Source organism: Mirounga angustirostris, unplaced genomic scaffold (assembly GCF_029215605.1).
Source record: "Mirounga angustirostris isolate CCGP_5_RB_7025 unplaced genomic scaffold, mMirAng1.0.hap1 SCAF_4, whole genome shotgun sequence".
Classification (NCBI taxonomy): Eukaryota; Metazoa; Chordata; class Mammalia; order Carnivora; family Phocidae; genus Mirounga; species Mirounga angustirostris.
The window spans coordinates 92119385-92144711 of NW_026991712.1; the positions used below are offsets into that span (position 1 = coordinate 92119385).

Sequence of the window (25327 nt, forward strand, 5' to 3'; positions counted from 1 at the left end):
ATTAACAACATGAAACCTTTTTAGAAAAAAAAGGTTTCATATCAATGACTTCAGCTTCCACCTTAGAAGCCAGAAAAAGAAAAGCAAATTAAACACAAAGTAGGTAGAGAAAGCATATATAATAAATGTTAGGGCAAAAATCAATGAAACAGAATCTACAGATATTAAAAGGACAATAAGGAACATTATGAACAACTTTATGCCAGTAAATTAGAAAAACTAGATGAAATGGACAAATTCTCTGAAAGACAGAAATTACCAAAACTCTCTCAAGAAGAAACAGATAATCTGAACAACCTTCTATCTGTCAAAGAAATTGAAATTATATTTAAAAACCTCACAAAAGAAAACTCCAGGCCCAGATGGTTATGTTGGCAAATTCTATCAAACATTTAAGGAAGAAACATTATCAATTCTGCACAAACTTTTATAAAAAAAAAAACTGAGGAGGAGGGAATACTTCACAACCAATTCTGAGGCCAGCATTATAATAATATCAAAACCAGAGAAAGACATAAAAAGAAAGCTACAGAGCAGTATTTCTCATTTAACAAATCAATTACAAGAAAATACTGAAAGGCTAATACATATCATGAATAAATATGACTTATTCTAGAAATGCAGACCAGGTTTAACATTTAAAATCAATCAATGTAATTCACTATATTCAATAAACCAAAGAAGAAAATAGATGCACACACAAAAAATTTGACATCCATTCCTGATAAAAACTGTCAGCAAACCAGGGCAAACACACAAAGGGCAACTACAAGAAAACCTACAGCTAGCAGTATACTTAGTAAAAGACTAAATGCTTTCTCCGTAAGGTCAGAAACAAGACAAGGCTGTTCACTTTCATCACTTTTCTTCAACACTGCACCATAGGTTTTAGCAAGTGCAATGAGGCCAAAAAAGAAATGAATTAAATTTAAATAAACGGCATTCACACTGGAAATAAAGAAGTAAGCTATATTTATTTAGATAAGACTGTCTATGAAGAAAACTCGATGGAATCTACAAAAAAAGCTACTAGAACTAAAAAGTGAAGTCAGAAAGTTGCAGATACAAGCTTAATATTCTAAATCAATTTTATTTCTATATATTAGCAACAAAATATAAGAAAGTGAAATTTAAAAAATCATTTTAGCAGCATCAACAATATGAAATATCTACAGATAAATCTGGTGAAACATGTGTAAGACCTGTACATAGCAAGCTACAAAATATTTTTGAGAGAAATTATAAAGAATACCTAAATAAATGTAGACATAGATATAACTTGTTCATGGACTGGAAGATATCAACTGTCAAACAGTGTTAAGATATCAAATTTCCCCAAATGATCTATGGACTTCCCAATCAAAATACCAGCAGGCTTTTCTACAGAAAATGACACAGTGATTCTAAAATTAATACGGAAATGCAAAGGATCTAGATAACCAAGACAGTTTTAAGAAAAAAATTAGAGGGCTAACACTACTTGATTTCAAGCTATAATAACCAGAACAGCATGGTACTGGCATAATAATAAATAGATCAATAGAACAGAACAGAATTCAAAAATTTATATCTATATGTACAACTGATTCCTGATAAAGGTGCAAAGACAATGCAGTGGAGAAAAGACAATCCTTTCAACAAATGGGTGCCAGAATAATTAGATACCCATGAAAGGAAGGAAGGAAGGGAGGGAGGGAGGGAGAGAGGAAGGGAGGGAGAGAGGGATAGATGGAGGGAGGGAGGGAGGAATGAACTGTAATACCTATATAAAAATCACCTCAGAGCAGATCACAGACCTAAATATAAAACCTAAATCTCTAAAACTTCTAGAAGAAAACATAGGAGGAAATCTTTGTGACCCTGGGTTAGGCAAAGCTTTCTTAGATAAGACATGAAAGAATAATTCATAAAAGAACAGACTGATAAAATGGACTTCATAGTTGGAATCTTTTGCCTTTAAGATTGCGAAGAGAATGAAAAGACAAGTCAAAGACAGAGAGAAAACATCTATTTTGAAAATGGGCACCTGGGGAAGGTTTGATCAGACAATTCACCAAAGAAGATAAATGGATGGGAAGTGGCACATGAAAAGACATACAACATCACTGATCATTTTGGAAGTGACAATTAAAGCCATCAAGAAATACCACTACACACCTATATTGATACAATATAGCTAAAATGAAAGAATTGACCATATCAAGTACTGGTGCATATGTGGAAGAACACTGCTGATGGGAATGTAAAATGGTACATCCACTATGGAAAAGAGATCGGCAGTTTTTTTAAAAGTTAAGTACGCACCTACTACATGATACAAACATCCCACTCCTAGGTATGCACTCAAGAAAAATAAGAACATATGTCAACATGAAAGCTTTAGGTCAATGTCCATAGCACTTTATTTGTAATAATCCCAAAGTGGAAATAACCCAAATGATCATCAACAGGTGAATGGATAAACAAATTGTGGTATTCCACAGGCAGAATTCTACTCAGAACTACTGATATACACAATATGGGCAAATCTCAAAATAATTATTCTCTGTGAAAGAAGCCAGACAAAAATAAAGAATGCATATAAAGGATTCCATTTATATAAAGTTCTAGAAAATGCAAATGTATCTATGATGAAAGAAAGCAGATCAGCAGTTGCTTGAGGAAGAAGTGAACAGGAGAATGAAAGAAGAATCATAGAAGGGGATGAGGAAACCTTTAGAGGTGATATATAGGATTATTTTGATGATTCCATAGGCATATACTTATTTAAAAACTTATCAAACTGTACACTTTAAACATGTACTATTTATTACACATCAATTATATCTTAATAAAGCTATTTAAAAAAAGCTGGTAAACAAAACAAAAAGGATACCTGAAATTAGTCTAAACCTATCAGTAACATCAACAAATTTAACTCCGTTTTTAAAATACTAAGAGTCACACTGGGATTTAAAGATTAAAAAAAAAAAACAAAACACTCTATAAATACTCCATAAATACTTTTTACTAAAGATATACCTAAACCAAAATTGCTCAGGAAATTGAAAATAAGGAAATGGGTCAAAAGTGAGTTGGGGATGGATAGGTTTGTAAAGAAGACTTGGGGAGAGTAAGGAATAGAAGTAAACTGATCGAAGTTAAAGAATTGACAGAGGTACTGATGATCCAGTTGGAACTGGTTTCGATTTCAGCCTGTACTACTGACGATTTTCATCAGCAATGCTCAGCTGAGTATATGAATGGGAAAGGTAGATGGCTGGATTGAAACAGTTTTGGGATTTGTAGGAGAGATGAAACAGAAGGTAAGGGAGTACAGTATTCCCATATTGGTTTGGATCCTATGCAGTCTAGGCAGGATAGGAAAAGAAGCAACAGGCAATCCTCCTGTCCAAATATTCAGGATCCTTGTTCCATTGTTTTGTTGCATCCAACCAGTAAAAACATTAGCCCAATTGTCAGTCTGCTCTACTATTATCCTCAAATCACAATTTTCACCAAGAATGAGAACCTCAGCATTGCTTGTCAACTTTAGTATGACTTTTTGATTACTGCTCTTTCCCATTCCTTAAAGCAGGTATTTGAAATCTCTTCTTCAAAAACCCCCTACTGCTCTACCTTCTTCCTACTCTCAGCACACAACCATGCCTAATTCACAGAAAAAATACAAACCATTGACAGCGAAAAGAGGGAAACCCAAAAATGTATCTTTCAACTTTCTGCACCCCCATCTATCAATTCATCTGTTCCTTTTGCTTGTTAAAGAGGAAGATATATTACTTCTTTACATACTCCATCTCATTCTGGACCCTAACCACTTCTGCTTCCTTCTCAGGAATCCTCCCCCTCTTGGCCAGTTTTAATCTTCAATTTCTACCCTCCAACTGAATCTCTCTCTTTAAATATTTATTAATATCTTAAAACAATCGAATAATCTTTCTTGACAATACTCTACTCTTTCAGTTTGATACCTATCAAGTGTTTACTGAAGTAAGTGAAGAAAGAGAATCACAGATGATGTCTAGATTTCTGGCTGGGCAAATGGGAGAACAATGGTGCTCTTCACTGAAACTGGTAACACTGGAGGAGGAAATGGTTTAAAGTAGGAGTTTGAATTTGGGGCATATCGAACTGGAGGTCCCGGATGGATATCTAAATGGATATGACAAACAGGCAATCAGACATGTGGAAATCCAGAGACTGGGGGTATACACTTGGGAATTACCAATATATGAAATGGATTTGAGCCATGAGAGTTTGCATGGAGTGATTAAAGACAGTACAAATGGTACTTTGGAGCATGACATTTATAGAAGAAACAGTCATTAAAATAACACATAGGGCATTCTCTATTTTGCACTGGCCTCATACATATTTCTGGGTATGTTACAGATCTACGGAAAGGAAACAAGATAAAGAAGACACAACAATTAAAAGAGGTGAAATAACAGGGTAAATAGCAGGGAAAGGCAAGTCTTTGTCATCAGGGTTTAGAGGAAATGTTGTTTAGGTCTGTGAATTATTGCCAGGGTTTACAGATTTAGCTTTAAGTTACCTGGGTACTAGGAAAACAAGTTCCCTTTCCAGCTCTTCTAGACTGTTGCTCTAGTAGAAGATTATATGCTTAATAAGTAAGCAGCAGAGGCCTGAGATCCATGGTAACTATGGAATTTATCACCCAGTAGTGTGACTTTCTTACTTAAACCTCTGAATCATGCCTACCCCAGTGTCAAATCGGATGAACCATGACACTCCAAGGTCCTCTGGAGATGCAGAAATTAATAAAACATTATAAAGCACTACTAAACAGCAATGATTCATATGATCTATCTCAGCATGTTATAAAGTTAATGGCAGGTTACTAAGAGAAGCTATTTCTTGAAGCGTTCTTATAGGAAATTCTGGAATAGAAGTTACTATTTGTATCATGTCATGGTTTATGAAACATTTTCAAATATGACCTACATGATCATCCTATTAAATAAGTCAATTAGAACACATGAAGAAACAAAGGCATGGAGAAGTTAGATAACTCATCTACATTATTATGTTAAATTATTAAGCAGGAAAGCCAGGGTTAGTCTTCTAACTCCAAATATTATACCCGTTCTTGTTTTTTCTACAATTTTTTAATTTAGTGATACAAAACATAATGAATCAGTAATGACCAATTTCCTATATTTTCTTCACTTCGGTTATTAAATAGCATAGGCTAAGCACTGTGCTTAGAAAACTAGTGAAAAAACAAAGGAAAAAAAGAGAGAAAATATTAATAATGTGCCTTTAAATCTAGGTTCTTTACTATATTCTTTTATATCTGTTGCCAAGTACTTTTCCTGAAGGTAATCACCAGTAATTATTCTCTGTGATTGCTATGTGCATGTCACAGATATTACCATTACTCTAATTACAATACAGTTAGCCAAAGCTGGATTGTTAAATTTCAGTTCAATTCACTGTTTGTTTTGCAGACTATTTAAAGATATGACAGATGTATAGTGCTCAAAGATAATAATGGATCTGATATACTTTTCAGAAGCTGATATAAAATATACAAAAACATTAAAAGGAACAAATTGGACAATTTAGTCAAGACTACAGCTGCTAAAAGGATACCAGGATGGCTTCCCTAGGATTTTAAAGCCCCTTGCCAAGATAACCAGTAAATAGCTCTTTCTGTAACATTCTCTAAATTAACAACTGTTAAGAGTGAATATATTCTGAAGAAGTAATTTAAATTTATTGTGAGAAGAAAAACAAGAAGGGACTATTTTATTGCAATTTTTTTTTTTAAGATTTTATTTATTTATTCATGAGAGACAGAGAGAGAGAGAGAGAGAGAAGCAGGCTCCCAAGGAGCAGGGAGCCCGATGCGGGACTCGATCCCAGGACCCTGGGATCATGACCTGAGCCGAAGGCAGACGCTTAACCATCTGAGCCACCCAGGCGCCCCCTTATTGCAATTTTTTAACTGGGCTGAAATATATGTAACATGAAAGTTGCCATTTTAATCATTTTTTCAATGTTCCATTCAGTGGCATTAATTACATTCACAACCTTGTACAACTAGGACTATTTCCAAAACTTTTTCATCATCCCAAATAGAAACTCTGTACCTACGGAGTAGTAACTCTCCATTCCCCTTTTACTTAAGTCTCAACCTCTAATCCATTGTATGAATTTGACTACGTTAGATTTGGTAAAGTGGAATCATACAGTATTTGTCCTTTTTTGTGACTGGCTTTTCTCATTTTTCATGATGCTTTCAGGGTTCATCTGTGTTGCAGCATGTGTCAGAAACTTCATTCCTTTCACAACTAAATAATATTCCATCATATGGACAAACCACATTTTGTTCACCCATTCATCTGTTGGACACTTTGGTTATTTCTACCTTTTGGCTACTATGAATAACGTTGTGTGAACACTAGCATATAAGTATCTGCTTGAGTCCCTGTTTTCAAATCTTTGGGGTATATACTTAGGAGTTAAACTGCTGGATCATATGGAATTCTATATTTAACTTTTTGAGGAACTATCAAATTGTTTTTCAAAGTGGCTGCATCATTATACATTCCCAACAGCAACGTACAAGAGTTCTAGTTTCTCCACACCTTTGCAAAAACATATTTTCTGTCTTTTGATTACAGCCATCCTACTAGGTGTGAAACGGAATCTCACTGGGCTTTTGACTTGCATTTCCCTAGTGACTAATGATGATGAGCATCTTTTTCATATGTTTAATTTTCCATTTGCATATCTTCTTTGGAGAAATATCTATTCAAGTTCTTTGCCCATTTTTTAACCATCTTTTTGTTGTTGAGTTGTAGAAGTTCTTCGTGTATTCTGGATATTAATCCCTTATCAGCCATGTGATCTGCAAATATTTTCTCTCATTCTGTGGCTTGTCTTCCTCTGTCTCTATCAAGTCCTGTGACACACAAGTTTTTTAATTTTAATAAAATCCAATTTTATCTATTTTTTTCTTTTGTTGCCTCTGCTTCTAAAGAAACCATTGCCAAATCCAAGGTCATGAAGGTTTTTCCCTGTTTCCTCCTAAGGATATTATAATTTTTGTTCCTAAATTTAGTGTGTGATGCATTTTGAGCTAAGTTTTATATATGATATAAAGTAAGGGCCCAATTTCATTCTTTTCCATGTAGCTATCCAGTTTTCTATTATAATACCATTTAATGAGAAAAAGTTATATTTTTAATAAGATGCTGTCAATGCTTTACTGTTCATCATTTCAAAGACTAGCAAGTCTCATACATTGACTTAATTTTTTTCAGTATTCTAAGATTTTGATGTGGAAGATGACATCCTCTTTATATTTAAAAATATTTGTGCACCATGAAGGAAACCATCAACAAAATGAAAAGGCAACCTACTGAATGGGAGGAAATATTTGCAAATGATATAGTTGATGAGGAGTTGATATCCAAAACACATAAAAGAACTGATACAACTCAGTAACAAAAAAAAACCCAAATAACACAATTAAAAAATATACAGAGGCCCTGAACAGACATTTTTCCAGAGAAGACCTAAAGATGGTCAACAGACACATGAAAAAATGCTCAATATCACTAATCAGCAAGGAAATGCAAATCAAAACCATAATGAGATACCAGCTTACACCTGTCAGAATGGTTATTCTCAAAAAGACAAGAAATAACAAGTGTTAGCAAGGATGTGGAGAAATCAGAGCCGTTGCACATTAGTGGTGGGAATGTAAATTGGTGCAACACTACAGAAAACAACACAGAGATTTCTCAAAAAATTAAAAATAGAATTACGATATGACCCAGCAATCCCTCTTCTGGGTGTTTATCCAAAGAAAACAAAAACACTAATTCAAAAAGATGTATGTACCCCTATGTTCACTGTAGCATTATTTACAATCACCAAGATATGGAAGCATCCTAAGTGTCTACTGACAGATGAATAAAGAAGATGTGGTGCATATAGTACAATGGACAATTACTCAGTCATAAAAAAGAATAAAATTTTGCCATTTGCGACCACATAGATGGACCCAGAGGGTATTATGCTAAGTGAAATAAGTCAGACAGAGAAAGACAAATACTGTATAATTTCACTCCTATGTGGAATCTAAAAATCAAAACAAAACAAGAAGTGACTCATAGATACACAGAACAAACGTGGCTGCCAAAAAGGAGGGAGTTGGGGGAATGGGAGAAATAGGTGAAAGGGATTAAGAGGTACAAACTGCCAGTTATATAATAAACAAGTCATGGGGATATGATGCACAGCATAGGGAATACAGTCAGTAATATTGTAATAACTTTGTATAGTGACAGATGGTAACCAGACCTATCAAGGTGATATATAAAAATATAGAATCACTATGTTGTATACCTGAAACTAATATAATATTGTATGTCAATTACAAATCAATTTTAAAAAAGGAATAATAGTGGAAAAAAAAAAAACCCAGTAGAAATAACTCCAAAGTCATCAACTGATGAATGGATAAACAACAGTGGTAGATCCATAAAATGGAATATTATTCAGGCATTAAAAAAATCCAAATATTGATACATGCTACAATATGGAAGAATCTTTAAAACATTTTGCCAATCACAAAAGACCACATAATATGTAATTATATGAAAAGTCCAGCAACAGGCAAATCTATAGAGACACAGAGTAGATTAGTGGTTGTTTAAGGCTGCAAGGGGTAGAAGAACCAGCAAATAGGTAGGTGATAGCTAAATGGCACAGGATTTCTTTGGGGGGTTAATCTTCTAAAATTGATGTTGGTGATGGTTACAAAACACTGTGGATAGATTAAAAACCATTCAATTGTATACTTTGCGTGAATTATATGGTATATGGGTTAAATATCAATAAAACTGCTTTAAAAATGTTTTTAATCTTACTTCAAAAGTGATAGATGTTCATCATCAAATTTAGACTAATAAAGGAAAACAAAAAGAAGAAAATAAAAACAAACATTAAGGAAAAAACAGAAATAACATATATCTATGTTAAGTATTCTGTAACATAATGTTTAATGGCTGCATAGTATATGACATCTGAAGGTACTATAATTTCTTTAACCAAATCTCTTTCATAGGATGTTTAAAACTGCAGTGTCCAGGCATTAGGCACAAGTAGTTATTAATTAAAAGTAAATAAAATTTAACATGCAGTTCTACAACCATACCAACATTTCCAATGCCCAACACCATATGTGGTTATTGACGCCTGTAGACAGCACAGATATAGAACATTTTCCTCATCACAGAAAGTTCTATCGGAAAAGACTGCTTTAGAATGTTTCCAAATTATTCCTATTATAAATAACTTCAAAGATATAGTAAATAAACTTTTTATACATAGCTGTGCAAATTTCTTTGGAATAAATATGTAGAAATGAGTCCCAGGTTCAAATGGCATACAAATTTTCACACTTTTTGAAGCTCCAGGTACAGGGATGTGTCCAATTCCCTTATTAATTTAATAGATAATGAACAGTGTCTTCTGTTTAAAAGCTGCATCGAGAATCGTTATTTTGTATACCTGAAACTAAGAGTTGACAGTTGACCCTTGAACAACATGTGTTTGAACTGCATGGTCCACTTACATGCAGATTTTTTCAACAAGGTATAATACTGTAAATTTATTTTCTATTCCTTATGATTTTCTTAATATATTCTCTAGCTACTTTTTTTGTATAAGAATATAACACAAAATATGTGTTAATCAACTGTTTATGTTTATCAGTAAGGCTTCCAGTAAAGAGTAGGCACTTAGTAGTTAAGTTTTTGGGTGAGGAGTTAAAAGTTACACGCGGATTTTCTACTGTGCAGGTGGTCAGTGCCCCTAACCCCCACGTTGTTCAAAGGTCATTGTATTATATTGTTGTCTTGTATGTCAACTACACTTCAATAAAATAAGTCAAATAAAAGCTGCACTGATTTGATTAGCGTGGTGGTGAAGTGGGACAAGAGAGGGACAAAGATCTCTGGTGACCAGTCTGTGGAGATGCTACAAACAGGATACCAAAGATGGTAGTGTTCGCACATCCTACTATAGTAGCGTAGCACCAGTGTGTACAGAAAGAAGGTGGTACCGCATTACACTGTCTCTATGTACTATTTATCTTCAGTAATACCACTTTCTCGGTTAAAAATGAACATCTGCTTACTTCCTTTTTTTTTCATGAACCAACTTTTCTCTGTGTATTTTTCTACTGAGATGATCATCTTTTTTCTTATGATCTTATAAGAGTTCTTGATAGAGGATATGAAAATTCTGCTTTCCAAATACATTCAAATGTATTTCATTAGCTAGTTATTTGCCTTTGTTATGAAATATAAGAGGTTAATGTTTATATATAGCAAAAACGGATAATCTTTTTCTTTACGGAGAAGGCTTTCCTGATTATTTAAAAAAAAAACACTTTTTAATATTTTCATACTGTTATTTTTACAGTTAAATTTAAGTTTTACCTTATAGAATATACACTGGCATATGACATAAAGAAAGACCAAACATAATTTTTTCCTGTTAGAATATTCCCAAATCTTAATAAAACTCTAGGGGGTGAAATGTACAATAAAATTCACCCAAATTACTAAGCAGACATCCAAACCAGTCATCCTTATCTGGAATAAGAAAAGTATATTTTTGTATTTTAGAAATGCTGCCCTCGGGCTTTTTTCCAAAAAAGTATCATTTTCACTCAGTCTAGGCATGGCCCTTGTATTTTCCTCAAAATAAAGAGAAAAATAAGCTGCATGTAAAGAATTTCAAAAAAGTACGTAAGAGGAGCCAAAGATTGAGATCTATTCCCAGATCCATGACAGACATAACTATATTGACCAAACTGCTTTCCTTTCACAAAATAAAGGACAATTTCCTTGAAAGGAGCCCCCCCAAATTCCATGACAAATGTTTTCCTACTCTTGGTAGCAAACACCAGCATAATTTCTCACTGACAGATTAAGAGGCTGTTATTTTTACTTCTTTTTTATTTCATTATGATTTTATCAGTCTCAAAAACAATCCAAACATGTTATACCTGGGGGAAAGTTACACTTTCTAGTATTCCTTCCAGTTCTCCTATCTTTTAAGAAAGAATACTATTCATAAACCCATATTTTATTTCAATTCTTTACATTCCACATTTCCAAATATTTATTATTATGTTTTAAAAATCTATTCCTTCAAAGATCAATTATAAAGCTCTAATAAGAAGATCACCCTCACCCCAAACAAAATATTTTCTTCTCATTGAGGAAGTCACGTCTGTCAGTCTCACATGACAACTGGTACATACCTCTACCATAACATTCATCACATTTTATTCCAACTACATTTAAGTGTGTCTGTTTACTCTGCTGGCCTGGGAGCTCCCCAAAATCCGGCCAAGTTCTATATGGTCTTTCCCCATCTCCAGTTTCATCTAAGAACTTAGCACAGAGCCTGATAAATAAAAGACCCTGGTATCTATTGTTAAAACGATGGGACAAAGCTTGCCCAAGAGCAACTGCCCTCCTTTCTAATCATTTAAGATACTCATTTGTTCTCCATATTCCTTTAATAAAATACCTATCCCAAGCAATGCTCTATCTACATGAAGATATGGTTTATAAATAGGGGCAACCCTTTGCAAAGACCGCACTATATTTTAACAAAGTACTTTCACATACATGAAATAAAATACTGCTTGTGACACAGGTTATTTGGTTTGCATTTACAAGTAGGAAAACCAAAGCTACCGAAAGATGAGAAATTTGTCAAAGGTAACAGCAGTAACAGATCACAAGGGTCAATGCTGAGGGATTCTAACCCTACATGTAGTGTACTTTTCACCACATCAAGCAAGTTTTCAGACAAATAATCTTTTAACATAGCATCAGCTGTACTAGAAATACTTACACTGACCCCAGCGACCTGTTCTTGGGTTCAAATAATTTGGGTAAAGACCATTTGGACGATCCATCTTCTGAAGGAGTTTCCGAATGTGCATTACCTTAACACAAATAAAGAATGCAATTAATAAAATAAATGTCATCAAGGCTTTATATTAATCTAGGTTTTGTGGGTTTTCCTCACTCAGAACCTACACCATCTCCCCCCTGCCTTTTTCTGCATGTGTGGTGGTCAGGAAAGGCTTCTACTTTATAATTGATTCATTATTTTTATAAGATTATATACGATCATTAAATAAAGAACAAATAATTAAAAACATGAAGAAAAGAGCACGAGAAAAATGAATTTAAATGCCAACATTTTACTATCCAGAAATAGCCATCAGAAACATCAGTGATAAACATCATTCCAGACATATTCACTATGTACACATCTAAATATAAGAACAGAAATAATTTCATAGAAATGGAAACATAAAAGGACATTTATAATAAATTTGAATTTAATAGATGAAAAACTGAATTGCTGAACTCTAAATATTGATTCCACAATAGATATCCCTAAATTCCTAAAATTCCAAAAATTCTGATCCCTAAAAGATCTCCCTAACACTAAGAAGGAAAAAAAATCAAAATATACTAAAAAGCCGGAAACTTTTCCAAGGACTTTATCTGCATTCATCTATAGATTGGATGGGTTTTGTCCGTGCTTACAAAAAAAGGCACAAATGTATTCTATTCCTGGTATTCTTATTTGAGAATGTTCTCTTTACATATGAAGGATAACCTGCTTTGGTATACATGACTTGGGGAAACATCTACTTCACTATTTTCTGGGCTTAAGCACAGCACGCATCCTCTGACGACAAGGTCCCAGTCATCTTTCCTTTGGCTGGACTTTGAAATCAGGTGGTTTTAGGAATGGGCTCAGGGATGCTGTGTTCCTTCTGGTCTTTAAAGGCTGAGACCAGCTCTATGTAAGACAATCTCAATCTGAATAATTCCGTGAATCAAGGCTAGTCAGTTTGAAATGATGCTGTTAAGAAAAATGAAAAACTGCATTCCTTTGTCTTCTAAAAATTATGCACACATTGAATCCTCTCTGCCTCTTCCACAGCTATCTTTCCTCTCAGAATCTTTTTATCCATCTCTTTTCTAATGTCTATACCTTTACTAGCTTTTCTCAATTTTGTCTTCTAAGTCCATCACTATACTTTCAACACTTCCTTTGTAATGCTTCCAATTTGGCCTTCATTTTTGGTGATAACTTTTTCTTGTAATTTGTTACTGATAGCCTATCTTACCGTCTCTGAGCACTTGTATTTCTGTTGATATACCTGATTTACAGAGAGGAGGGCTCCATCATCTTCCCTTTCATGGTGATGTTTGGTCAGGATTTAACTGCTATTTTCTGAGAGGTATCTTTTGGTTATCACTTGTATATGATGTTCCTTCCCTCTTTTTTTCTGATAGTATCTTATAAATTGTACGCTTGTCCTTCTTTGATCAATTACTCACTACTATTTTCCCTGAACCAGCTATTCACACACGAGTTTTGACATAAAAGGCCAGGGAGAGTCTAGATGCCTTTGCTTCTCCCCAGATAATTGACACTAGCCATGCAGCACTGCTCATAAAAGAAAATCTGTCATTCATTCTCTTCCCTCACCAGAATTTCCTCAGAATTCTGTTATTCCAGCTTCTCAACATACCGGGTTTAGCGGAGTCCAAAGAAGCACCCACCATCAACCCATGACCCTGTGCTCAATGTTGCTCATGAGGACTTTGGTTTTGTACCTCAAGACATACCACTGATTTCAGAGAACTGTAGTCTACTGCCTTTTTATTTTTGAAATCTGCAACCACAAATATCCTCTCGTTTCCCAAACCTCTCTGCCCTTGATGGCTTATGCCAACCTTTCTTGCTATTTTGTGATGTGTTATATCATGTATCTCTTTAATTTTGTTAAAAATGGAGTTTACAGTTCTGTTTCTCCTTCCTTTCAGGGAAGGTCCTGTGTGTTAGGTCCTCCACTTCAGAAATACTGTGCTAGATGATCTTCATTTTGCAAATTTATCACCCTTTTAAACTCTTTATGCTTTTTCTTTGTTTCCACTATGATTGTCTCTTGCTTTTATTCCATGTCAGTAAATTGGTTTTCAATTATGTACAGTCACATTTGCTGTTTTTCATTTATTTATCCATTACAGAAATATAATGTTTAAGGTCTCAATTTGTTTCTTCAGTTCCACAATCTTTTTGTATCATTTTATGGTTTGTTTTGAGTTCTAATTTTACTGAGTTCAATTGCTATTATTGTATAAATTACGGTGACTTTATAAAATTTGAAACAGGGTCCTTTATCAGTCTTTTACATGCTATTTACCACCATGCTTTTTTTCCACCACGCTGCAGTATTGTTTGCATACCTGCCATGCTTTTCCTTTTCATCTTGCTCCCAATGAACAGGGTCAGTTCTGACCTGGACTTTGATTTGATATGGCACAGCTGACTTGTCCCTGAATTCCTTCCTACTGTGCATCTGGGGAGTGGGGGTTTTTCCTCCCCGCTGAACACAATGTGAGATCTGGAGTACTAGTGTTCAAGAAGGATAGAGGAGGGAACCCCCTCTAGAGCTATGGACAGTTGTATACTCAACACCCCTAGCACTGGTCTCTTCTGTGAGATTAATGGGGAGTACCAGGAATTTGTTGACTGGCTTTCTTTGCCCAGTAAGGACTCAGGACAAGGTGAGAAACAGACTTAAGTACCATACCAGAAGTTTTTTACTTCTTTTTTTTGGCTGTCACTTGCTAGTGACATGAGATTGCAGCCTTTCCTCATTTCATTGCTGTTGATAAATTTTTGCTGGTCTTTATTTACTACTTTTGTTGTTATTGTTCATCTCTTCAGGAAAGAAAAATTCTGTGGTCTGGCTCCACTGCTGTCTTTACCTGAAAATTCTTCTCAATTGATGAAAAAGTTCATACATAGAAAGGACTATATATATAAATTAATTTAAGAAATACAGCACTACAAACACCTTCGCCGCTCTGCTTATGCATTCACACATCACTGTCTTTGTAATGGCTATATGCACAGTCCTGAATTTTATGTTCACCATTGTCTTAACTCTACTGAAATCACTTCTGAATCTCTAAACAAAGTATATTACTCAGTTCTGCTTGTGTTGAATTTTTTTAAAAAGTTGTATCTTTTTTTTTTAAAGGTGGGAGGAGGGCCATCTAGAGAGGAAGAGAGAATCTCAAGCAGGCTCCCACGTCCAGTGCAGAGCCCAACTTGGGGCTCAATCTCATAACCCTAGATCATGACCTGAGCTGAAATCAAGAGTAGGATGCTCAACCGACTGAGCCACCCAGGCACCCGGTATTGTATTATTTTAACTGATAAATGTAACTGTAATTCCTTTATTTTTTACTGCTGTATTAAATTTTATTATATAAAATGCTAACACAAACAATGCTTCCATGTATATGATGTAAATGCACATCATAAATGCACATGGAACTGCTGGGCCATTGGGTATATGTATTTTAAACTTTATTACATTTGTCTTTTAAATATAAGCCTTTAATGCTCCTAGAAACGTTATAATCTACAGTGCTACCCTTGCATAATGTTTCCACATGGATCTATTTAAGGAATGTTTATTCTGTTCATCAGTCTATTTGTCTTGTGCACCAATACTTCACTGTGAGCGTCGAAAACTGGGTAATACAAACCCACCCCACATGTTTTTCTTCAGGAGTGCCTTGAATTTTTCTCTTCTATATAAATTCTACAAGGGTCTTATCAAGTTTCATTTTTGTAAAAGAAGCCACTGGAGTTTTGACTGGCATTGAACTGATGCTACAGATCTATCTGGAGAAGACTAAAATATTTATGATATTCTTTAGCTCTACATGAACATAACATACCTCTCTGCTCTCTCCTCTTCAGGTCATTTAACTGTTTTGAACTTCATTTATCTTTTGTTAGGTTTATTTGTAGGAAACTTAAACTCCTGTTCCTACCACGTATGTTTTTGGAAAGTGATACTTTCTTGCTGGTTGTAGTTGGTGCAGAGAAATGCTGTTGATGTTTCATATCTATATTGATCTTCTATTCAAAACTATATATATGCTCTTATTTCTAATAATTTAAATACAAATTGTCTTAATATTTTAGGTAAATAATCATGTAATCTGTGCATAATTACTCTTTTCATTCATCCTTTTCAATCCAATTCAATTCTTTAACTTTTTGTTCATGTTGTTTTTCTTGTCTTACCATGCTGGCTAGGAACACTGCAGCACAATTCTGAATAGAATAGAATTTCTGAAAACCTACGAATGTTTATAACTTCTCAAATAACAGTAAATATTTTAAATAGAAAGGATATTTATTTAATTTAAAAAGAATAAAAGGGCCAGAGTCCTGATAAATACATTTCTAGAAAGGTGAACATTTTCCAAGCATTAATCAAGTCCATTGGTAAATCTTAAAGAACTCTTCTATAATAAACGAAGAAAAGAAGTCAAGAAAACTAACCTTTTTGTAGTAAACTGGGTCCCCTGTCAAGTAGCTGAGGTGGACAAACTCCATATGCAGCGTACCAAATTCAGCAAGAATGCTGCTACCTGCAGATGCCCAGCCCCAGTTTCGCCCTACTCCACTGAATGAAAGCAAAGGTAAAAAGAGACAGAATTGGAAAAAAGACCAAAACAATTTTTTAATGAATACATAAACTTTCATTCTCTTAACAATTATATTTTACACAATAGCTTATTTATATCTGTTTATTATTTAAAATTTTTTTGAATAGGTAGTTTTAAAAATCAAAACAACATAGAAAAGTATACAGTAAATATATTTAACCCCAGAAATCTCATCTCTCTTCACCCCACCAGGCCCCATAGATAATCACTTTCATTAGTTTCTTATGTATTATTACAGAAATTTTATGCACATATAAGCAATCCAAATATATATATTATTTTCTTCCTTTATTAAACAAAATATAGCAAAGTACACATACAGCTCGTTATCTTGCCTTTTACTCTTAAGATGCACTGCGGTGGACTTTCTGTATCAGTTCATAAACAATTTTCTTTTTTACAGCAGCACAAAATTCCATGATATTAATGATTTTCAATTGGAATGCCCCACCGCAGACGCATATGAAAATGTGTGAGAGCATTCCAAGTTGTAGCAAACCTTGAAGGTGCACTAATTAGCATTTATTGTGCTAGGGCCAAAGATGTAACATGCCCAATAATGGTCAGCACAGTGTCATACAATAAAGAACCCTCCGGCCCCACATGCTGATAGGACCTGTGTAAAAAATTAAGTAAATTATGAACCAACATAATTCCTCAATCCTCTGTTGGTGGTTCTTTAGCATTTTTCTAATATTTTGCTATTAATAACAACTTCTACAGTGAATAATCTTATGTATACTTCTTTTGTGTAGATATACCTCTAGGGTATCTTCCTACCTTTTTTCAGTCTGCCTGTCTCATAATTTATTGGAAGCTAGACTATATAAATGAAAAAGCATAGACCCTTTGAGCATTACATTCTTTCTAAAGGTTAAGTTTCTTCTGAAACACAGGTTGAGTACAGGCAGACTACTAAGGGTTCAGGCTTTGCTAAGAGTAGTCTATTTCCATTTTAGCACTACTTCTAGGGAATGCCTTCTGGGATCTGAGCTGGAAGCCTGACATGTACCAAGGGCCCTTCACCTTGGCAGCCTTAAACACTAATTTCTGCCTCCCCAGTACCATGTGGCTGTTAAATTTTTTTCTTTGCCCTTGAGCCTCCATCTGCTGTTTTCTGCTGGGTTTCCTTGACTTTTGCCCATGCATGTAAAACTGCAGAATCAATCAACAACTTGAGGGAAATTTGTACATAAATTATTGGGCTTTTCCTCTGCAATTTCCTCCTGTCTTGAGATTTTTGTCCCTCATGCCTCAGCCACTCTGGCAACTCTAAGACCTGACCATAGTGTCCTCTGACCCAAGTGACCACCTCTTCAGGCTTAGCCTTTATGCCTCCACCAGGATTTAGAACATGCCCTCAGGGAAAAGGCCAATGTTTATATGGAGATAACTTTCTCCTAGGAAGTCCTATCTGAGTTGCTCTCCAAGGTCCTCAAACCATTTTGTCTAGCTTTTGTGATTGGTTTTGGTGGGAGGATTGGTCTGATATAAGGTATTCCATGGTTGGAACTGGAAGTCTAGATTAATTTTTCAAGTAGCAAAGTTCACGGGTTATTCCTAAGAGAAATCTAAACCATTCTCCAGGGTCTCTTCTACTTTTAGGAGGAAGTAAAAATACAAGTTTTTCTCTTATTTTATATCCACTTGCATACTGCCAATTCAATATGCCATTATTAGTTATCTGTCTTGAGAAAACATTAAAAGAGATATTAAGACATTACTACCTGGCTTAAAGTTCTTTAATTGTTTGGTGCTATTTTTACATTGTCTTTGAAAATATGACAGGTAGGCAAATACCACGAACAGATTCTCTTGTAGCTAGAAGTGAGAATCAAGGACAAAATATGGATACAGTAACTAAACAGTCATTCATTTCCAAATATTAAGAGCCGATTATGCTCTGGGAAATACAGTATTGAACCTGACCTAGACTCCTATACTAAATAAGACCATTTTAAATAGTGATAATTGTTATGAAGAAAATTTACTAGAGAAATAGAATATTGAGTACTAGTGACAGAACTTAAAAGAAAAGCTCTTTATGTATAACATTCAGAGAAACTGTTTCTGAAATGACACAATCTGCGCAGAAATCTACATTAAGAGATGAATACTGATGAATAGATCTGGAAAAAGAGAATTCCCAGTAGAGGAAACAACAAATGCAATGACCCTGTAGAGGGTGTGACTAGAGCTCAGGAAGGGGAAGTGAATGATAGAGGATGAGGTTAGAGAGCTAGGTATAATCTAGATTACAAAGAATTCTGTAAGGCCATGCTAAATTTAAAAAAAAAATTATTTTAACTGTAATGGAAAGTCATGGAGGGGAGAGGAGCAAGACAGCGGAGGAGTAGGAGACCTGGATTTTGTCTGGTCCCAGGAATTCAGCTGGATAGGGATCAAACCATTCTGAACACCTACGAACTCAGCAGGAGATCAAAGAAAAGAATAGCAACAACTCTCTGAACAGAAAAACGACCACTTTCTGGAAGGTAGGACGTGTGGAGAAGTGAACCCGAGGCGATTCAGGAGGATAGACGGCGGGGGAGGGGGGCCCACTGAGGGCCGCTTCTGGCAAGTGATAGAGCCCCGGAGAACAAAATCGGAACTTTTAGAAGTCGGCGTGGCTGAGGGACATCGTTCCAGTGGCTAAGTGGGGGGTGAAAGCCTCACGGAGACAGTGTGGTCTCAGGACCCTCGAGGTCACAGAAAGACCGGGGGTGCCTGAGTGCGGCAGAGCTCCCAGGTATGGCAGTGGGGAAGCCGGCTTCAGAGACGGAGCTGAGGAGCGTGCTCTCAGCTCAGGGTTGCCATAAACCGTGATCCACGGCACAGTCGGGCCACTGCTCTTCCAGCAGGGACCCAACAAGCAGCAGATCCGGGGAGACTCCCCTTCCTCCACTGGGAGGAGCGGCGCCGGAGCGCACCGCAGGGATCTGCTGGGTTTGGAGACTCCACACGGGTCATGTGCCAGAGACAGAAACGCCTGCGGCCGGAGACCCCAGAGACGGGAGTGACTAACTGCTTTTCTCTGGGTGCTCACTGAGCAGTGGGGAGTTCTCACCTCCTCTGGGGCAGAGACTGGGAGGCCGCCATTTTCAGTCTCATCTTCCAAAGCTGCACTCAAATGCTCTACCACTGAGCTATACCCCCACTCGTCTTCCAAAGCTGTACAGAAAGCTTGCAGGGAACAAAAGCTCCAGAGAGCAAACCGGAGCTGATTACTTAGCCCGGACCGGCAAGGGAGGGGCAATTCCGCCTCCGGCAAAGACATCTGGGAACCACAGCAACAGGCCCGTCCCCCAGAAGATCAGCAAGAACAGCCAGCCAAGACCAAGTTTACTGATCAATGAGAACAGGAGAACTCCAGCGCTGGGGGAATACTGCACATAGAATTCATGGCTTTTTTGCCCCATGATTTTTTAGTCTTTCAAAGTTTCTTTTTTTAATTTTCTTTTTTTTTTTTTTTGAATTTTTCTTTTACCCCTTTTCAACAAACATCAACTCCTTTTTAAAAAATCTTTATTTTTCATTTTTAGAGTCATATTCTATCCCTTCATAGTAGTTAACCTTATCTTTGGTGTGTGTGTATGTGTGTGTGTGTGTGTATATATATAAGTTGTTCTCTCTTTAAAATTTTGGGATACAGTTTCTTCTAACAGACCAAAATATACACTAAATCTCTAGTGTATGGTTTTGTTCTAGTCTCCTGCCTGGTCACATTATTTCCCTTTTCTTTTTTTAAAATCCTGTTCTTTCTTTTTTCAACCAACTTCTTACCTTATCAATTCCTTCTATAAAATCTTTTATAATTTTCATCTTTACAGTTATATTCCATCCATTCATTGTATTTACCCTTATTTTTATACATATATAAGCTTTTCTTTCTTTAAAATTTTGGGAAGCACTATCTTCTAACAGACCAATATACACCCCAAATCTAGTGTGTCGCACTGATCTATGCACCAGCCTGATCATATTTGATCATATTCTGGTTTTTGTTTGTTTACCTTTCTCTTTTTTTTTTTTTTTTTCTATTTTCTTTCTTACCCTTTCTTTTCCCCCAGTTTCAGGTCTCTTCTGATTTGTTTAGTGTATATTTTTCTCAAGTCGTTATTACCCTGTTAGCATTTTGTTCTCTCATTCATCTATTCTCCTATGGACAAAATGACAAGACAGAAAAAATCACCTCAAAAAAAAAGAACAAGAGGCAGTACCGACTGCCAGGGACCTAATCAATACGGACATTAGTAAGATGTCGGATCTAGAGTTCAGAATGACGATTTTAAAGATACTAAGTGGGCTTGAAAAAAGCATGGAAGATATTAGAGAAACCCTTTCTGGAGAAATAAAAGAACTAAAATCTAACCAAGTCGAAATCAAAAAGGCTATTAATGAGGTGCAATCAAAAAAAGAGGCTCTAACTGCTAGGATAAATGAGGCAGAAGAGAGAATTAGAGATATAGAAGACCAAATGATGGAAAATAAAGAAGCTGAGAAAAAGAGAGATAAACAACTACTGGATCACGAGGGCAGAATTCGAGAGAGAAGCAATACCATAAGACGAAACAACATTAGAAAAATTGAGAGCCCAGAAGAAGGAGAGGGGCAGAAGGTATATTGAAGCAAATTATAGCAGAGAACTTCCCTAATTTGGGGAAGGAAACAGGCATCAAAATCCAGGAGGCACAGAGAACCCCCTCAAAATCAATAAAAATTGGTAAACACCCCAACATCTAATAGTAAAACTTAATGACTCTCAGAGACAAAGAGAAAATCCTGAAAGCAGCTCGGGACAAGAGATCTGTAAACTACAATGGCAGAAACATTAGACTGGCAACAGACCTATCCACAGAGACCTGGCAGGCCAGAAAGGACTGGCATGATATACTCAGAGCACTAAATGAGAAAAATAGGCAGCCAAGAATACTATATCCAGCTAGGCTGTCATTGAAAATTGAAGGAGAGATAAAAAGCTTTCAGGACAAACAAAAACTAAAGGAATTTGCAAACACAAAACCAGCCCTACAAGAAATATTGAAACAGGTCCTCTAAGCAACGAGAGAGCCTAAAAGTAACATAGACCAGAAACGAACACGGACAATATACGGTAACACTCACCTTCCAGGCAATACAATGGCACTAAATTCCTATCTTTCAATAGTTACCCTGAATGTAAATGGGCTAAATGCCCCAATTAAAAGACACAGGCTATCAGATTGGATAAAAAAACAAGACCCATCGTATGCTGTCCGCAAGAGACTCACTTAAGACCCAAAGACACCCCAGATTGAAAGTGAGGGGGTGGAAAACCATTTACCATGCTACTGGACACCAAAAGAAAGCTGGGGTGGCAATCCTTCTATCAGACAAATTAGATTTTAAACCAAAGACTGTAATAAGACATGAGGAAGGACACTATATCCTACTTAAAGAGTCTACAACAAGAAGATCTAATTGTAAATATCTATGCCCCTAACATGTGAGTAGCCACTTATATAAGCCAATTAATAACAAAAGCAAAGAAACACATCGACAACAATACAATAATAATGGGGGACTTTAACACCCCCTCACTGAAATGGACAGATCACCTAAGCAAAAGATCAACAAGGAAATAAGACTTTAAATGACACACTGGACCAGATGGACTTCACAGATATATTCAGAACATTCCATCCCAAAGCAATGGAATACACATTCTTCTCTAGTGCCCATGGAACATTCTCCAGGATAGATCACATCCTAGGTCACAAATCCGGTCTCAACCAGTACCAAAAAATTGGGATCATTCCCTGCATATTTTCGGATCACAATGCTTTGAAACTAGAACTCAATCACCAAGAGGAAAGTTGGAAAGAACTCAAATACATGAGGCTAAAGAGCATCCTACTAAAGAATGAATGGGTCAACCAGGAAATTAAAGAAGAGTTAAAAAAAATTCATGGAAACCAATGAAAATGAAAACACAACTGTTCAAAATCTTTGGGATGCACCAAAGGCAGTCTTAAGAGGAAGTATATAGCAATACAAGCCTTTCTAAAGAAACAAGAAGTTCTCAAATACACAACCTAACCCTACACCTAAAGGAGCTGGAGAGAGAACAGCAAATAAAGCCTAAACCCAGCAGGAGAGGAGAAATAATAAAGATCAAAGCAGAAATCAATGAAATAGAAACCAAAAGAACAGTAGAACAGATCAACGAAACTAGGAGCTGGTTCTTTGAAAGAATTAACAAGACTGATAAACCCCTGGCCAGACTTATCAAAAAGAAAAAGAGAAATGGACCCAAATAAATAAAATCATGAACGAAAGAGGAGAGATCACAACCAACACCAAAGAAATACAAACAATTATAAGAACATATTATGAGCAACTATATGCCAGCAAATTAGATAACCTGGAAGAAATGGATGCATTCCTAGAGATGTATCAACTACCAAAACTGAACCAGGAAGAAGTAGAAAACCTGAACAGACCTATAACTACTAAGGAAATTGAAGCAGTCATCAAAAATCTCCCAACAAAAGCCCAGGGACAGATGGCTTCCCAGGGGAATTCTACCAAACATTTCAAGAAGAATTAATACCTATTCTTCTGAAACTGTTCCAAAAAATAGAAATGGAAGGAAAACTTCCAAACTCGTTTTATGAGGCCACCATTACCTTGATCCCAAAACCAGACAAAGACCCCATCAAAAAGGAGAATAACAGACCAATATCCCTGATGAACATGGATGCAAAAATTCTCACCAAAATACTAGCCAATAGGATCCAACAGTACATTAAAGGATTATGCACACAACCAAGTGGGATTTATCCCTGGGCTGCAAGGTTGGTTCGACATCTGCAAATCAATCAATGTGATACAATACATTAATAAAAGAAAGAACAAGAACCATATGATCCTCTCAATAGATGCAGAAAAAGCATTTGACAAAGTACAGCATCCTTTCTTGATCAAACCTCTTCAGAGTATAGGGATAGAGGATACATACCTCAATATCATAAAAGCCATCTATGAACAACCCACAGTGAATATCATTCTCAATGGGGAAAAACTGAGAGCTTTCCCCCAAAGGTCAGGAACACGGCAGGGATGTCCAATATCACCACTGCTATTCAACATCGTACTAGAAGTCCTAGCCACAGCAATCAGACAACAAAAAGAAATAAAAGGCATCCAAATCGGCAAAGAAGAAGTCAAACTGTCACTCTTTGCAGATGATATGATACCTTATGTGGAAAACCCAAAAGACTCCACCCCAAAACTGCTAGAACTCATACAGGAATTCAGTAAGGTGGCAGGATATAAAATCAATGCACAGAAGTCAGTGGCATTCCTATACACCAACAACAAGACAGAAGAAAGAGAAATTAAGGAGTCGATCCCGTTTACAACTGCACCCAAAACCGTAAGATACCTAGCAATAAATCTAACCAAAGAGGCAAAGAATCTGTACTCCAAAAACTATAAAATACTCATGAAAGAAACTGAGAAAGACACAAAGAAATGGAAAAACGTTCCATGCTCATGGATTGGAAGAACAAATACTGTGAAGATTTCAATGCTACCTAGAGCAATCTACACATTTAATGCAATCCCCATCAAAATACCATCCACTTTTTTCAAAGAAATGGAATAAATAATCCTAAAATTTGTATGGAACCAGAAAATACCCTGAACAGCCAGAGGAATGTTGAAAAAGAAAAGCAAAGCTGGCGGCATCACAATTCTGGACTTCCAGCTCTATTACAAAGCTGTAATCATCAAGACAGTATGGTACTGGCACAAAAACAGACACATAGATCAATGGAACAGAATAGAGAGCCCAGAAATGGACCCTCAACTCTATGGTCAACTCACCTTCAACAAAGCAGGAAAGAATGTCCAATGGAAAAAAGACAGTCTCTTCAACAAATGGTGTTGGGAAAATTGGACAGCCGCATGCAAAAGAATGAAACTGGACCATTTCCTTACACCACACACAAAAATAGACTCCAAATGGTTGAAAGACCTCAATGTGAGACAGGAGTCCATCAAAATCCTAAAGGAGAACACAGGCAGCAACCTCTTCGACCTCAGCCGCAGCAACTTCTTCCTAGAAACATCGCCAAAGGCAAGGGAAGCACGGGCAAAAATGAACTATTGGGACTTCATCAAGATAAAAAGCTTTTGCAAAGCAAAGAAAACAGTCAACAAAACCAAAAGACAACCGACAGAATGGGAGAAGATATTTGCAAATGACATATCAGATAAAGGGCTAATATCCAAAATCTATAAAGAACTTATCAAACTCAATACCCAAAGAACAAATAATCCAATCAAGAAATGGGCAGAAGACACGAACGGACATTTTTCCAAAGACATCCAAATGGCCAACAGACACATGAAAAAGTGCTCAACATTGCTCGGCATCAGGGAAATCCAAATCAAAACCTCAATGAGATACCACCTCACACCAGTCAGAATGGCTAAAATTAACAAGTCAGGAAATGACAGATGTTGGCGGGGATGCAGAGAAAGTGGAACCCTCTTACACTGTTGGTGGGAATGCAAGCTGGTGCAGCCACTCTGGAAAACAGTATGGAGGTTCCTCAAAAAGTTGAAAATAGAGCTACCATATGATCCAGTAATTGCACTACTGGGTATTTACCCCAAAGATACAAAAGTAGGGATCCGAAGGGGTACGTGCACCC

At 36.1% G+C, this 25327-nt stretch overlaps 1 protein-coding gene across 4 annotated transcripts in view; it reads right to left on the minus strand.

Moving 5' to 3' along the window:
* The window catches only part of MAN1A2 (mannosidase alpha class 1A member 2), a 217410-nt gene that overhangs the window by 69630 nt on the left and 122453 nt on the right, over nucleotides 1–25327 (minus strand). For all 4 annotated transcript variants that reach the window (XM_054512663.2, XM_054512662.2, XM_064588567.1 and 1 more), the window contains exons 7-8: nucleotides 16459–16582; nucleotides 11914–12007 (exon numbers count right to left, since the gene is read on the minus strand). In XM_054512663.2, the coding sequence (XP_054368638.1) occupies nucleotides 11914–12007; nucleotides 16459–16582 (218 nt within the window). The remainder of the gene's footprint in view (nucleotides 1–11913; nucleotides 12008–16458; nucleotides 16583–25327) is intronic.